The following is a 15,498-nucleotide window of genomic DNA, read 5'->3' as shown; positions in this document are numbered from 1 at the left end:
GACAAAAAAAAGAAGAAGAGAATTGATAGAACAAAGGTTAAGCCAAGCTGCCACAGATTACATTGCAAAATAAAAAGAGCGTCGTTATACACATGTAATGCGTATCATATAAAGATGATTGATGCATCCGATTTAATTAAAAAGCTTTTTCTTAAAAAAAAAATGCTTTACATGTTTTTAGTGCAGTGCTCTCATTTTTGTTCATTCTTAAATAATGTCAGAAAACATGAATCGATCGAAATATAATTACACAAATGAATTATTTATAAAATAGGCAAGCAGATCTGATCATGCATGAATGTAGAGTCGCACCCTATTTTAACATACTAAGATAACGGTCGTAATAATAATTTTGGAATTTCCGAGTACACATTACAAGTATTAGAATAACAAATATTTATTTGGCATCCATTAAATATTTATGGCGGGTCTTAGGGCTAATGTCTTTTATAAACTTGTTAGCAAGAAGGGCCACCTTCACAAGCCTTTCTTGTTAACAAGTCTTTTATAAACTTGTTAGCAATAAGCCGGACCTTAGCTGCTCATGAGCAACTAAGATTGTTTACGACCATATATGGGAGTAACAATTAGGGGAGATATTTGGTACATGGTAGGTTGTGACGCTCTGGAAAATTGGTCAAATGTCATTTTTAGCCAATGGCAAAACCCTGATTTCCATCTCTTGATTGACCACCACAGACTAGAAAAAGAAATATCATCATTTGCATCGCTAAGGTTGGACCAAGCAACATCTTCATGGTACAAAAGCTTGACGATATGACAATTTGATGTCATAACCTCACTGAATATCCTTCATTACATCCACCAACTTATACATAATGGCGTATCATGAACCATCTCCCTCATTGTCTTTTTTTTTTTTTTTTGGTGCCAAATAGGAAGGGGGGAGAGAAAACCTCACCCGCGTAGCAGTCCCCACTTGGCACTTGGCCCCTCTTCACCAGAAAATGTTCGATACTGGTAGACGGGATGGCCATCCTTACTCATACCCTCTTCGATCCGTGGGTTATCCTACGTGTGAGTACGTCACCCGAGCGCCACCTCAATACCAGCAGATCAAATGGCGACTCCACCAAATAAACCCGGCGTGAGGCATCCGGTCCCCACATTTAATCGATGACCGCACGTTTCGAACCTGGGCCATTCCGGTGGAATCTTAGCCCCGTTCCAACCGTGCTACCACCTTGGTGGCCTCCCTCATTGTCTTTGAAACCATCATCTGGATGCTTTTTAGTGCCTGTCGCCCCTGCAAGCCACCATCACACGTATGATAATGGTTGATTCTCCTTTTGATAAAGAAGCATGGGCATGCCATTTGCATAAGCTTGCATAGTCTCTCTTCTATCTTGTTTTCTTTCATTGTCCTCTGGACTAATTGATGCACGTGCGCTTAGTTACTTTTGAAAAAGCATCGACTCATTTCATCGTTAGCAAGTAGGTGGCCGCTAAATTGAGCCTCGTGTATCTATTGGCGTACCCACCTACCATTGATATGACTAGCTACCATTGATATGACTAGTGCATTTACAACCTATGCCTTCGCTTCTTGCGCCTTTGTTGTTGCTATTCCACTCGAAACTTAGATTCTACCGGCTCAAATCCCTTATCATTTTGCAAAAAGTGGCTCCACGTGATTAAGTTTCATCTATTGTGTTTGCCAAAGTGACAATGGTTACATTGAACCCACAAATATGCTAAAACATCTCAAAATGATCTTCCAATTTCGGAGAGAATTCGCAAAACTCCATTTCCATCAAAAAATTCATGAGGATTTTCTCGTATTTCAACTAAAGAATCTAACTATTGATCCTAAAGGGTTGATTTTGATGATGAAAAATAGATGAGTCAAAAGTTGACTAATCTATTGCTTTGAGTTTAATTGATTAATTTTAAAAAGCAATAGAAAAGTTTTCAACTACTTTTAAAAGAAGATCATCTATTTAAAGCTCCACATCAAGAAGATGAACTTTAAAAAGGCAATAAAAATATTTCTTGGAAGCTCACATACAAGACAGAGAACTTCATTCCGAGCTATCTCAAGAGTCAGACTCCAAGCTTGCAATGACTTGACTTCGGTATACTGTCGCCAACTGATACGCCTTACGAGCCAATTTCAACGGATTGCGAGTCGACCAAAACAATCTAAGAGGACATATAGAAAGCCAAAAAATTGATCACATTGATGAGTTGACCCATAAAAATCACGAGCCGATTCTAGATAAACAAGAGTCGACCCTAGATAAAAGTGAGTCGATCCCTAAATGGCCACGAAGAAAAGATAAAGAGTTGAAAGATTCATCACATTGGTGAGTCTACCCATGAAAATCATAAGTTGACTCTAAAAGTCTACCCCAGAAATAGAAAAGTCGACTCCTGAAAGATTATAGTAAGAAGACAGAAAGTAGTAAAACTTAGTTCGTTGAAGAGTCGACCCCTCAAAGCAACGAGTTGATCCTAGTTATCTGACAAGTCGACCCTTGAATTAAGAGAGCCGAATCCGCAATGGCCACAGTCAAAAAGATAGAGCACAACAAAAGCTACAATAAGTTTGAGACGACTATTGTAGATCACGAGTTGGCTCCTAAAAATTTCGAGTCAACCCCAAAGAATAGCGGGTCAACCCCTCTACACCTGACAACAGTAACAACTAGTTTTTTTGTGAAGCAGAATGGATATTTTCATTTCACAACGACTCTATTATCTGCCTAACAGATAGAAAAGTATTCGAACAATCTCCAAAGAGTACAAATGCATGAAAATACCAAAGAAAAAAGAGATCTCAAGCATTACAAAAACAAATTTATTAGAGTAAAAAAAAGGCAGAAAGAGAGAGCTTCAAAGAGAATATCATTCAAGGGCTTTTATTGTGAGCTGAAAGATTACATTTTCAACATCAGAGAGTTGGTGAAGCTCTTTCAAAAGCAATCAAAGCCAACCAATAGAGTCTAGCTCTGTTTATTATTTTGTATTTATTGTCTTGGAGCTGTATTTATTGTGTCAGCACTTCATTCTTTCTATTATTTGCTGTAACAAGTTTCAGAGATTGAAACTTGGGAGAAAGCTCCATCCGAATTTAAATTAAATTGTTAACATTTTGGTTGATTTTCTGAAAAAATTAAATAGGATGATTGTGAGCTCGAGTAAAATAATCGATATAGGTTTTGGTTGATTTTTTTAAAAAATCAACTAGGTTGATTGTGAACCCATGTAAAAAAATTGATTAAAGGTTTTGGTTGATTACCTGAAAAAATCAATTGGGTTTGGTTGTTAACCTAAAATATAATTATGCAGTAATCTGAGTTATAGATTATAGTGAAATTTTTAAAAAGAAAGTCTTGGAGAGCAGACGTCGGCACAAGGTTGGCACTGAACCACTATCAACCTTGTGTGTTTATATTGCTTGATTTATTTGCTTTTATCTTTAGCATATTTACTTATTAAGTTGCTAAAGTTTATATTATTCAATAAAGCATTTAATTTTACTGTATTTAACAAAAGTTTTCAAAAAACCAAATTCACCCCCTCTTTTGGGCTACATAGCTGGGCAACAAGTGGTCCAGTACTCAAGCCTCTCATCGATCTAACTGTCAACAAGTTAAAGATCTATGATAGCTTATGTTGGAACCTCTCTTGCCAAAGGTCTCCGTCCACAAATAGACAGCCACTTATCAATGGTTTAAATTATACTTATTGGAAAGTACCTATGCATATTTTTATTCAAGCACTAGATTATGATATGTAGAATGTCATAGTTTGGACCTCACACACCCATAAAAATTATTGATGGTGCCTCTCTTTCCAAACACGAAGGAGAATGGGATAAGTTAGATAAAATAGCACAATTGAATGCTAAAGCCATGAATGTTTTGATTATTCATTAAATGCAAATAAATTTAATCACATGTCAACTTATTTTTTTGTTAAAAAAATTTAGGATAGGTTGGAAGCAACTCATGAAGGCACAATATTAAAGAATTTAAAATCAATATACTTGTATATAATTATGAGCTATTTAAAATGGAGTCCAATAAGTCAATATCTGATATATTTACTCACTTTCATTTTTATCGAAAGGCGAACAATGCTAGCGACTAGGTCGCCTCTTATGCTGCGCATCATTCAGGAGAGATCCTCAGAGAAAGTTACGAGTATATTCCTTCCCCTCTTCATCAACTTCTTTTTTTCTAATCTTTATGAGTGTACTCGTGCTCGCTTAGTGTGAGTCACCGTTGTATAAAAAAAAAACCACATATTTTTCTATATAAATAGTGAGGATTGTATTAGAAACTTTGATGGCAATGGATATCTTAATCTACCTGTCAACGCTAAATGATTGTTTAGTTGCCTTAACAAAACAAGCCGTAGTTGCAGTTTACGGCAATTAAATTGCACCCATCCAGAACAAGTATTTGGATGTCTGTAATTGCACATACAGGCTATAATTAAACTGCAAAAAAAGCTCCAAAACTTGTAGCAACTACAAAAAATATTATACTTGAGAAAATCGTTTGGAAGAGATCCACTCACCACTCCAACTATTACGCTTCTTATCCACAGTATTCTTGTAATTAAAATAATAATGATAATGTAATGCTATTACTAAATTAATATTATTATATCATTAAGTTTTATCATTATAATAATTGTAACATTCTATGATACTACCATCATATTATTATAAGGTTATTCTGATAATAATATTTGGTATTATATTATAATATTTTTACATATTGCAAATAATACATTTCCATTAAAGTATCATATACTATTATTATAATATAACATATTATTACGCTATCATAATATTTTATTATTGTTTTTATTATGTTGTAGTAATACTATTATAGTATTACAAATTATGATAAAATTATAATAATATTACATTATTATAGTATGATATTGTTATAATAATACTACATACTATTATATCATTATATTATAATATTATAATATATTACTATCATACTATAATGCAATATCATTATACTTTATATTATTATTATTTTTACTATATCATAATAGTATTAATATGGTATTATTATCTAATATCAAAATAATAATAAACATATTTTATTTAATATTCGATTATTATAACAATATAATGATAATACTAATAATAATATATTACTAGTATAATATGATCTAATATTATGATATTATAAATATTAAAATATTACTATAATATTTTTATGGTATTATTACTATAATATCATAATAACATTATAAAATTAAAAGATAATAGAACGAGACGTATTTACACTTCCATTCTAATTACATGCAATCAAATTGCAGCCCATGGTTATGTAATTGAATTGCAAGCATCCAAATGGTCCCTACTTGAGGTGGTTAATTTACATTGATAGGACCCTTCAAGAAAAAGTTGTAAGCTACCATGCAGGGCACAAAAGGTTGTCAGCTGGTCCAGTTGGTAAAACATGTGAAGATTGAGATTGATTTTTTGAATTTCATCTTCACCAAATTTCATTAAATTCCAAACCAAAACCCTCCAGATTTTTTCCTGTCCTAGATATTAAAAAAAAAAAAAACAAACAAAGAGATGTGAATGGTTTGCAAAGTTTCTATTTCATTTCAATACGTTCTCGTGACTTTTGACGTGAAACCATTCTGATAGTGTACTCTAACAACACGTGTAGATGAGAGAGCATGCAAAAGAAAGGACGAACCAGATAGTTTTGGTCCCTCCTGTTCATCTTTTCAGAGTATATATGATTAAGATCACAGTAGTTTACGACATAGTACATAGTCTAAACATTGTGTTGATCAAATAAAGAATGTTCTTAAATAGGACCAGTGAGGATTTTTCGATTAGGCTGGACAGGGTTCGACCATGCGCACCAAGAATATTAAAAAGGATCCAAAGATCGTGAATGATTGATCAGGTTAGAGCTTCCAGCCCTTTGTATGTTGCTCCAGTAAAAAATCTCAGTGACTGTTAGTTTTGTCTTCATAATTCTCCATCATCCATGGAGGAACCACTGCATCCAATGCAAAAAAAAAAAAAGGTTTATTCAGACAACTTTATTCTCACTGCAAGAGCCAAAGAAGAGTCAAGAATATGTGCTACAGGAATTCAAAGAATGGGTTTGGTAATTCTAACTAAAGCAGCACTTGGAAATGGTCAACAAAATACTTTGAGAAGAATCAGAGCATACTTTATACTTCTTTGAGCCCCAAACTTCCAAACACCCCAACTTCGTCACAAGAGAATAAATGGGTCCATCAGAGACAGGCCAGGAGATGGTAGGAACTAAATATGGGATCATCTTAGACCTCCAGGTCTGCTGATGAGGCAACATTTATTTTGGTTTTTTGGGCACCGCATGAATTTTGTACATAGGCTTTGACTCTCTTTGTTTTTAATTAAATTTTTTAAATAATGCAGCTCACGAAAAATTCCATATAAACCATCTAATTTGGAGCTTTCAGCAGCAGATGATACAAGAAATTATTTTAAGAGTACCTCAAAGAGCTGCAATGGTTGCTAATGTCTTGACAAAGAGCCTTGCTCACTCCTCCTGGGTGTACAGACCCTCGTTTTATCCACTCGGCAAGCTACATGTGAGAATTGAATGGATGTCATTAAATAAAAATTGGATATTGGAAATACAAAATTGAGTCAACTTCTACAGATTCCAGCTATAAGTCTTCCCGAGGTAGGTCACAGTTTTAAAAGTGAATATTAAGATTATGATAATTGGAACATTGTACAACAGTTGTTGCAGATGAATAAATATAATACAATACAGTTGTCGACCAAGTCCATAAGTGATTGTCCAATTAGAGTTCAGAACATATAGCTCTGTGGAACTGTTGTAGTCTGTTTGTCACCCATAAGGTTGTTGGCTCATATAGTTCTCCATCATCCTCTTTATATATATAATGAGAAGATATGAATAGAAAAACCCAAGAATAAATCAGATGACATGGGAACTTAACTTACCTCGTCCTCTGTTTCCTCCAGCAACCTATACCAATGAGCAAACTATGTTAAATGTAAATCAATAGAAGCAGAGAAGGAATGCAAAACAATTGCTCAGCCTATTCAAACATAGGTTAATTTTCAAATTGTACTTGATGGTACAGTCATTATACAGCATGCAATATGAACTGTAGGAGCAAACAGAATCATAAGAACTGCCTTATGTAGATGCAAATACAAAGCAGCATTTAGAATATACTATGAATTTGTCGAAAATGCAGAGCTGGCAACTATACTAGTTACTAAATATAATGACCGGAACTTAAGTAAACTACATAAAGCAGTGTTAGTTCGGTTGCACAAAAGTCCAGTCCAAATTATATTGATACATTAACCTAGACGTAAGATAAACTACAAAAAGAGAATATGGGACAATATATTACAATGCGTGCAAATATACAGTGTTCAGTATTATGCTAGCACCAGAAGACATGGTAGAACAAGGATCCCTGAATGCATAATTGAACTATCACGTTATTCAATGCATAATGGCTGGCGCATGTAAAATAAAAAATGGTATCAGATACTGCCAAAATTTGTAAAATACCGACAAGGCTTAAAATAATGTGCATACGGTCCACTCTGATCAAATACAAGCTTGTCATTCAAATTATTCACATGGTCATAGAAAGCATATATTCATTTCAAGAGGATAACGTGTGATACAATTACAGATTGCCTTAAGCACTCTACCTTCCATAGCTAACAACTGTCATTAGTTTGGGACAGACTAGGGTGATTTGGAGGGGGGGGGGGCATGGTTAGAAAAGGTAAATAGAAAATTCGAGGAAACACGCTCACATAAATTTTAATTAGATATAATGCTCTAGCAAAATGATGGATGAAGTTACCATACTTTAAAAAACAAAGGTTCTTCATGAAAATGGGCTTGTAATCAACCCTCTTATGACATCCGGCAAACTGTAGATGTTTCAGAAACAAGTGTACTATAGCACAGATAAAGTACATGATGCACAATACAGGCAGACTCAAAATTGACCTAGTGATCTGATATATAAAACAACCAAAAAATTTAAAAGATCCCGGGGAATCATTCAACAAATAAAACTAGAAGGCACATCTTACCTTCCACAAAAGGATGACAGATTTTTTGAGTATGCACGTGCTTCTTGCTTATCTGACAAAAAGGGGAAAAACATCTTTCAGAAAATATATTAAAAATGATAGTAAGTTCTTACCAAGAAAGAAAACATATATTGATTGGTAAGTGTCAATCAGCCCTAAAGGATCACCACAGACTAGTTAACTTCCTCCTAGACAGAATCTCTAAGACCAGGTCTCCAAAAAAAATTGTGCATTTAGCAAGACATTTCTCTGACAGACTTGTTCTTTCATAGAAGTGAGAACAATCATATGCAAAACCATTAATCATCATCTCCAAAGCCATAATTTGGTAACTTTCGTATGACTATATTATCCAATCACCATTGTTCAGCCAATAAAAATATCAAAAATAATTCCAACATGTACATAAAGAAATGACTAAGAATTTCACTACAATGGAAAAGGACTGGAGTATGAGATGGTCATCTTCATTGAATTTTTAATTACCAAGACATGTTACAGAACACCAAGGGACACTAGAATCAGATAAAGTAGAAATCTCACTTACCTTCTCATTAACTTCCCAAATAGGGCAGAGACAAATTGGTCCAGAGCAAGGATGTAATTATTGGTGCATAGTGGTGCATATTTTCTATTCTGGATTATACTACTAAGGAATCGGCATTGGTATGGCCCCCATACCACTACTGCACTGACATATGTAGTATCATAATTTTTGTTGTGCCAGCACATAGAGACAAACCTTGTGTCAGTATGACATTGTATGATACTGGTCTGTGCAGTACAGGTAAGTATCAGTACAGGTAGCAATACCAGTACTCTAGACCTCGGTTTAGAGATATAAAGCACTACTCAGAATATCACTCCAGCATTTTGTTTGATTCTACATTTAATATTTGTTTTAGTAAGTTCCAGAGCAGCAAAACAGCCATCAGTTCAGGGAATGGCTCAAGATTCATAATGTAATATTCAACAGCAACTAAGAAAAATTGAAATGAATTAAAAGGAAACAGACACTAATATTTGTGTATATCGATCTGTTTCATGGTAAATATGGATTTAAGCAAAATTATTTTCTCTTTCTGTTGCATTTCATTTCAGTCTTATTCAACGATGACATCACAAGGTGTAAATATTTTGTCAATAATTTTTGAGATGAACATGTTGAATGCATATTTCCTCCCTCTTGTCAGAAGCTCCTAAATGTTTTGATACACTTCTTTTGCTTGATTGAGTGATGATATTTCTACTTCTTATTTCTCAAAAAATTGGCAGTATAATTCCAAGTTGCAAGCACAATCTTAATGACTGTCTTCGAGTTTGAGAAGTGCATTTAAAAAAGGCTAGATGGCTGACATGCTATTATCAGCAGATGTTGTGTAGCAGTTCACCTCTTAAGAAGTATCCATATAGCTAGGTGGTAAAATGATTCAGAAAGAAGTACAATACCCTATGAACACTGTGTACCTTTTTTTTTCTTGAAGAATAAGTACTACTTAGGTGAACGATTTGCCAAATCTGAAGTGAGAATTAAATTACTAATCATACTCTTAAAAACCATGTACCAACTTCTCTTTTCAAGAATATCTGCATTTGGGGTACAAAGTGCACATATTTCCTTAGTAGACATGATCAGAAAAATGCATGAGCGAGAAAGATCAACTGATGCTATGTAATGATCAATGGATAAAAGATGGTCACGAAGTCTTTAAAAGTCTCACCAGTTTTAAGGTCATCCCAATCTCTTACTTTCACCCACCCTTTTTTGCCTGAATCTAACTGCCAAAAAGTATCATATATTAGCAAGTATCAAAGTTTTCTTAGTTGTATGCTTAAGCATTGGCTTCTAAGCAGTACCAAATATACTATATAAAAAGATGCATCCACAGCGACATGCATGTCGCATAAAAGCACACATATGCATGCATGTGAGCAGGCCCATGCCTATTTGCACAAGCAAGTACACACATAAATGTAAACATATATGCATTTGAATAATGCAAGACAAGTAGAAACTAAGTGGACAATTTTATAGACAGAATAACTTTGCAAACGGATCTGGTTAGATGTAAAATTATACCTTCATTAGAGTGTAGTCTTGCATTTTTTCACAAAGTCCATCCAAAAGTTCAACGACTCTTAGCTCACTGACTCTATTTGAAAGAATAACTAGCAATTTGGTATCAGCTAAGCATCAATAGAAGAAAAAGGAATATGTAGCAACAAAACATTTCAATGAGCTTGACATGGCAAGAATATTTATTTTCAAGGTAATCAATTTCATGACAATTCAATGCATGCGAGCAAGGAAGTTCTGGAATATCTAATATGCCACACATAGGTCAAGCATGAAAAGAAAAATTAGAATTAAATAAGGCATATTAATTTGAGATGAAAAATACTAAAATAAAATTTAATTATTCAAAGAACCAAAATATCTCCCATCTCCTTCAATCTTCATCTGAAATTTCTTAAGAATCCAAAATAAATTACACAGTCGTGGTTCAGTCATGATGTGAAACTGAAGATTTCTTCCACCAGGTTAAATATATTGTTCACAAAAAAAAGGAAAAAATAAAAGAACATAGTAGAAAAAAAATAGAAGAACAAACTTTTCAGACACAATACTTTCGTTAACGATTTGATTACACTGAAACCAGAGGTACTGTCAACTCAATGAATTGTCATATTGAGCTCATTACCACAAAGGTTACCTAGAAAAGTCACATATTTCCGACTTCCAAAAACTAATAAAGAAGCTATATATCTTGCCAGTTTTTCCTACTTTGTATACATAAACAAAGAAGGTTATAAGTTAGTAGATACATAGTTTAATTTCCTAGGTGAACATGCACATAAAGGCACTGATAAAAGATGAAGCATTCAATTGCATTACCTCCAGTGCTAAGAGGTTCATTGTTAAGCTTTACAGTGTTCTAAAATCCAGTTCATAGGGCTGCATTTGCAGCTGCAGAAGTGTATGCCATTCCCTGACTGCACAGCATTGCCTATATACAGTCATATCACATATGGACCGAAAAGGAGATGATTTAATAGCATGTGGCCATATGGGTGGCTTAATTAGTATTATGTGGCTGCATATGACCTGCTTAGCATTATGGAGCCAAATATGTGCTCTATTCTTATATGGGCCTCTGTGAATAAAGCACGTTCAAACTAATATTCAGGCCGAATGTGGGGTTCATTTATGTTAAACCACCACCAAGTATCAAGTACTAAACAATAAACACTAAGTGTTAGCTGTTAATGTTATTAATATTGATATTAATTATCCAAAAAATATTACTAGCATTATTGTTATTTTCACTGTATTTAATATAATTTATTTAATTTTGGATAGTTGAAAATCTAACCCCCTAGATGCTTGCAAATGCATCCTGACTGCCCAAATACCCCTGCTGCTTTTTAAAACACTGAAGCTTTAAGAGAAGAAATGGTACAATTGATAGAGGCTCAAGTTCAAAACTAGACAGGTGAATTGAGACTGGCATTAAATTATGATTTGGGCCACTAAAAGAAAGACATTGAAGATAACTGTGGAATAAAAGCAATACCGTGAGTTTTTTCATGCTACTCTCTACTGAGATCATAGGTAGACAAATGTTTGTTGAAGGCTTATTATGCTCTACTGAAATCATAGGTATACAAATGTTTGTTGAAGGCTTATCATGTAAATACTAATAGCAGCATCAGAATTAAATGTTGGCATGAAAAATTTCTGGTAGCAAAACTTGATGCATGTATGTAATTGGTTAGATCATTGGTTCTCTTTGCTGCTGCATGGTGTGTTTGGTACTTGCAGTCCTACATTGCCTTTCCAGTCTTCCTCTTCTCAGTGGCTTGTTATGCAAGTTCAGGTTAGTGTTTCCCTCAGGATTAAGATCTTAATTGAAACAAGCCTTTCTCTAAAACTCTCCTTTTAAAATTTAATTGCAATTACTCATATGAATTCGGACTTCAAGGTCATCTACAGTATGATCAGCAGAAATTAGTCTAATGCCTCGAATACCAAATAGATGTGCAAATAAAGTAGAGACATTATCAATAAAGTTGGGTACCAGAATCTAGGCAGTGTCTTTTCATCAGGTTAGAAGAGGACAAAATGGTGCAGATGGTGATACAGATCATGTTACTGGTATGGTGGACTAAAGGAAGTTAAGACAGCCCAAATAATTTACGTCTGCATTCTCATCAGTGTACAATCCGGTATGATAAGATAGGAAGGCTAAATGCTGAATGAAAATAAAATGAAAATTTCACTATTCGAAGTGATACCTGTAATCAATGACTTTCCCTTCACGTTGACCTGTAGAATCCAAACGGTGACGCATGTCCAAATGGTTTCTTGGTTTCTCCTGTAGCAAGCATAAACCACAGAGTTATTGACTGGAACTGTATTATAAATCAATCGGTACGATGAAACCACTAATAACATGCATAAAATGGTGAAAGGATACTATGCAAAAAATAGGATGAAATGACTTACAGACAGTTGGAAAAGGTCAGAATGGTAATGGGAATTTATATAGGAAAAAGGAAACACCATATTTGTTACATCTATCAAGCATCATAGCATAACCATCAAGCCAGCCTATTCAATTGGGTCCAAGTTGCTATTGTGTTATCTAATTAAATAATCTATAGAGGTGATCAGGAGCAATCTGTGGATAGTAATGCCCACATTCATGCACACAGGGATGGTGGGAACATGTGAGGCTTGCATGTAATATGGGATTGGATGCATCATTCTAGGGCAGGGTTCAAGTGAGGCCGAACAGAGAAGCATTGCCAGTAATATTTCTATGTGAAATGTTACTTTTAATTATATCCATTTATATATCATAGTCTATCTAGACAACTGAAAGTATAATTCTTTAGGACCCACCAATGCACTGCAGCAGATGTACAAAATAAAGAGTTGCCAGCAGAACAAGAAAATTTACTTTTAATTGTTACAATAATTTGACACTCATAAGCAGGTAACTGGTATTTTTCCTGGTAAAAATGCCACCAATACCCATAATGGGTAACCATCCTCATACCATTTCAATGCCAACTTAATTCAGTCCACTGAATACTTTTAAAGCAAATTTTAAGATCATCTGGGTAAAGATAATAAAACCAGTTGGTCAGCATACGATTTAATAACAAATAATTAGATATGAACAATTTATACACTTGAAGATATGAAATTCAAAAGCTATGTTTTGAGTAGTACAGAGCAACATGACAGGTAAGGCAATGTTTTGGCAATCGCATAAGTTCCTGATATAATTTATACAAAATTCATTAGTTAAAAAGGTGGATATAAAAAACTTACATTTGAAAGTCCAATTTCTAGCTCACCCTGCAAATCATTCAGCATAAGAGTCAGATTCCAGCAACATCTATGAAGAAAGGAACTTGGTTTATTCCATGAATACATCATACACCAACCGATTTACTAAATAGATAAGGTTATATGTCGAAACAATACTAGGCTGAAGATCTAGCATGGCCGGATAAGTTGTTGAGGCATCAGCACAACCGGTTAAATTTGTTTATCAAAATATCCAGGCTTGGCTATCCATTTCTACATCAATATGTCATCTTTCTCATTTTCTTACCTTTCATATAACAAGAACATCAGTAGACTAAGTTCTCATAGTAAGAAACCGTTTTTAAAATCAGCTAAACAAGAACACTTCAGGAAGCCAACGGATAAGCTTTTAATAGGCAGATTCATATCTAAATCAACCTTTCCTGCTTTCCCACAACCCTACATTCAATGGAGTGTTTGTTTTCGTGGCTATTATCAAGAAAAAACCAATGCCATAAAAGATTCGTATCAGAGGTAAAAACAACAAAGCTCCCAGGAAACTTAAGACCGATTCATCTACAACATAGGAGAGCAGAGAGGGAAAAACTAGGGTTTTAAGCGGATCAGGGAGATGGAACTACCGCGACCGCCGTGCAAGCCCCGCACTTGTCGTCGATGGAGGAGACCGGAGCTACAGCGGCTAGAATTAGGGTGACGATGGCCGAAATCGCGGTGCATTTGGGGATTTCTCCGCCTCTCTTCTTCCTCCTCTCCATCTCGCCGGCTCCCTCCGCCTCCGCTCAAACTACCGTCGTCGAGAATTATGCCATTGGGAGGGAGGGATTGGCCTGTCTGCAAGTCCGAAGGGCATGCTTGGCACGTCGCTGCCTGACGTGGCGGGACAGGATTGGTGAGATGTACGTGGTTTGACCACTAATCGGACGCCACGTCATAACATGATGAAGTGGTTAGTATTGTCGGGCTATATAGCAGGATAACGGAGCCGGGAAGATAAATGTACTTTCTGGACCGGGTAGGCCGACATAAAAGCCGACCAAAGACCCAAGAGTGCAATAATCATTAAAAAAAGACCCAAGAGTACTTTTCTTTTTATTTTTTGGTACAAACCCAACTTTATGGAGCCTACAGTCGACCGAGTGCCGTTTGGTTCCTTGCGATGGTGTAATGGAAGATAAACGCAAACAGACTTCCCAAAATTTGAGTGATGTGTTGAGAGCGAAACATGAAGTATGCCCGGTGGCAGCGGACTTTCAAGTTAGTCGTCGATGCTTATTTATATGGAGGAAGATTTGCACTCATGCACTGACGGTGCCAGCTACGGTCAGATGGAAGATCGGAGACAGGCGATCCATCAAAGTTATAGAGAATAGCTGGATACTCGAGCAGTCGCTTTGCCGTATGCCTACCTTAGTCAACTCAGCAAGGTTGGAGGGTTGTCGGGTAAGTGATCTGCTCGTCCGGATCGAAGTAGGTGGCATGAGCTGTTAATCAGGGAGGTCGTCAGGGGGCAGCTGGTGGAGAGAGTTATGGCCACTCCATTGCCATTGGAGGGGACAGCGGATAGGCTGGTATGGGCAGCCACAAGCAGGTCTAGGGTGCGGGCCGTTGATTTGTAGGTGGTGATAGGAGAGGAGGATACTAAGTAGTTGGACGGTAGATGGATTTGGAGGATGCGGGTACATCCTCGGATAGCTCTGTTTCTATGGAAAGTGGCATAGGGACGTCTCCCAACCAGAAGCGTGTTGGCGAGGAGGGGTGTCAGGATTAATCCGACTTGTAGATTGTGTAGAGGAGTCTATCAGCCATGCCTTATTTGGATGTCCGCGGGTAGTGCAGATCTGGAGTCGAGCTGCTTTGGCCTGGCCCCAGACTTTCCGATTAACGGATGATCTTCTTTGCCAGATGAGGGAGGCTATGCAGAGTCCGAGGACGTTGGAGTAGGGGGTGATGAGTGCCTATCTGGTGTATCATATATGGCTGGATAGGAACGCCCGGATGTTTGACGACGGGCGGAAACCACCGAGGCGTGTTATTGAGAGGGCTTTCATTC

At 36.0% G+C, this 15,498-nt stretch overlaps 1 protein-coding gene across 1 annotated transcript; it reads right to left on the bottom strand.

The window, feature by feature from the left end:
* Positions 1-5,686: 5,686 nt before the first annotated feature.
* LOC103705036 (uncharacterized) lies at positions 5,687-14,323 on the bottom strand. Its single transcript, XM_008788618.6, has 9 exons — positions 14,069-14,323; positions 13,449-13,475; positions 12,404-12,483; positions 10,188-10,260; positions 9,829-9,886; positions 8,108-8,159; positions 6,983-7,007; positions 6,503-6,594; positions 5,687-6,017 (listed from the first exon to the last, which is right to left on the bottom strand). Exons 1-9 carry the CDS (start codon positions 14,201-14,203, stop codon positions 5,987-5,989), a joined length of 573 nt encoding a protein of 190 aa, XP_008786840.1. The 5' UTR covers positions 14,204-14,323; the 3' UTR covers positions 5,687-5,986.
* Positions 14,324-15,498: the final 1,175 nt, after the last annotated feature.

The sequence above is a fragment of the Phoenix dactylifera genome, chromosome 16 (assembly GCF_051530095.1).
Source record: "Phoenix dactylifera cultivar Ajwa chromosome 16, Ajwa_hap1_PhDact_Kaust_v1.1, whole genome shotgun sequence".
Classification (NCBI taxonomy): Eukaryota; Viridiplantae; Streptophyta; class Magnoliopsida; order Arecales; family Arecaceae; genus Phoenix; species Phoenix dactylifera.
The sequence above is the reverse complement of the archived record's forward strand: the minus strand, read 5'-3'. Positions and strand labels throughout refer to the sequence as shown.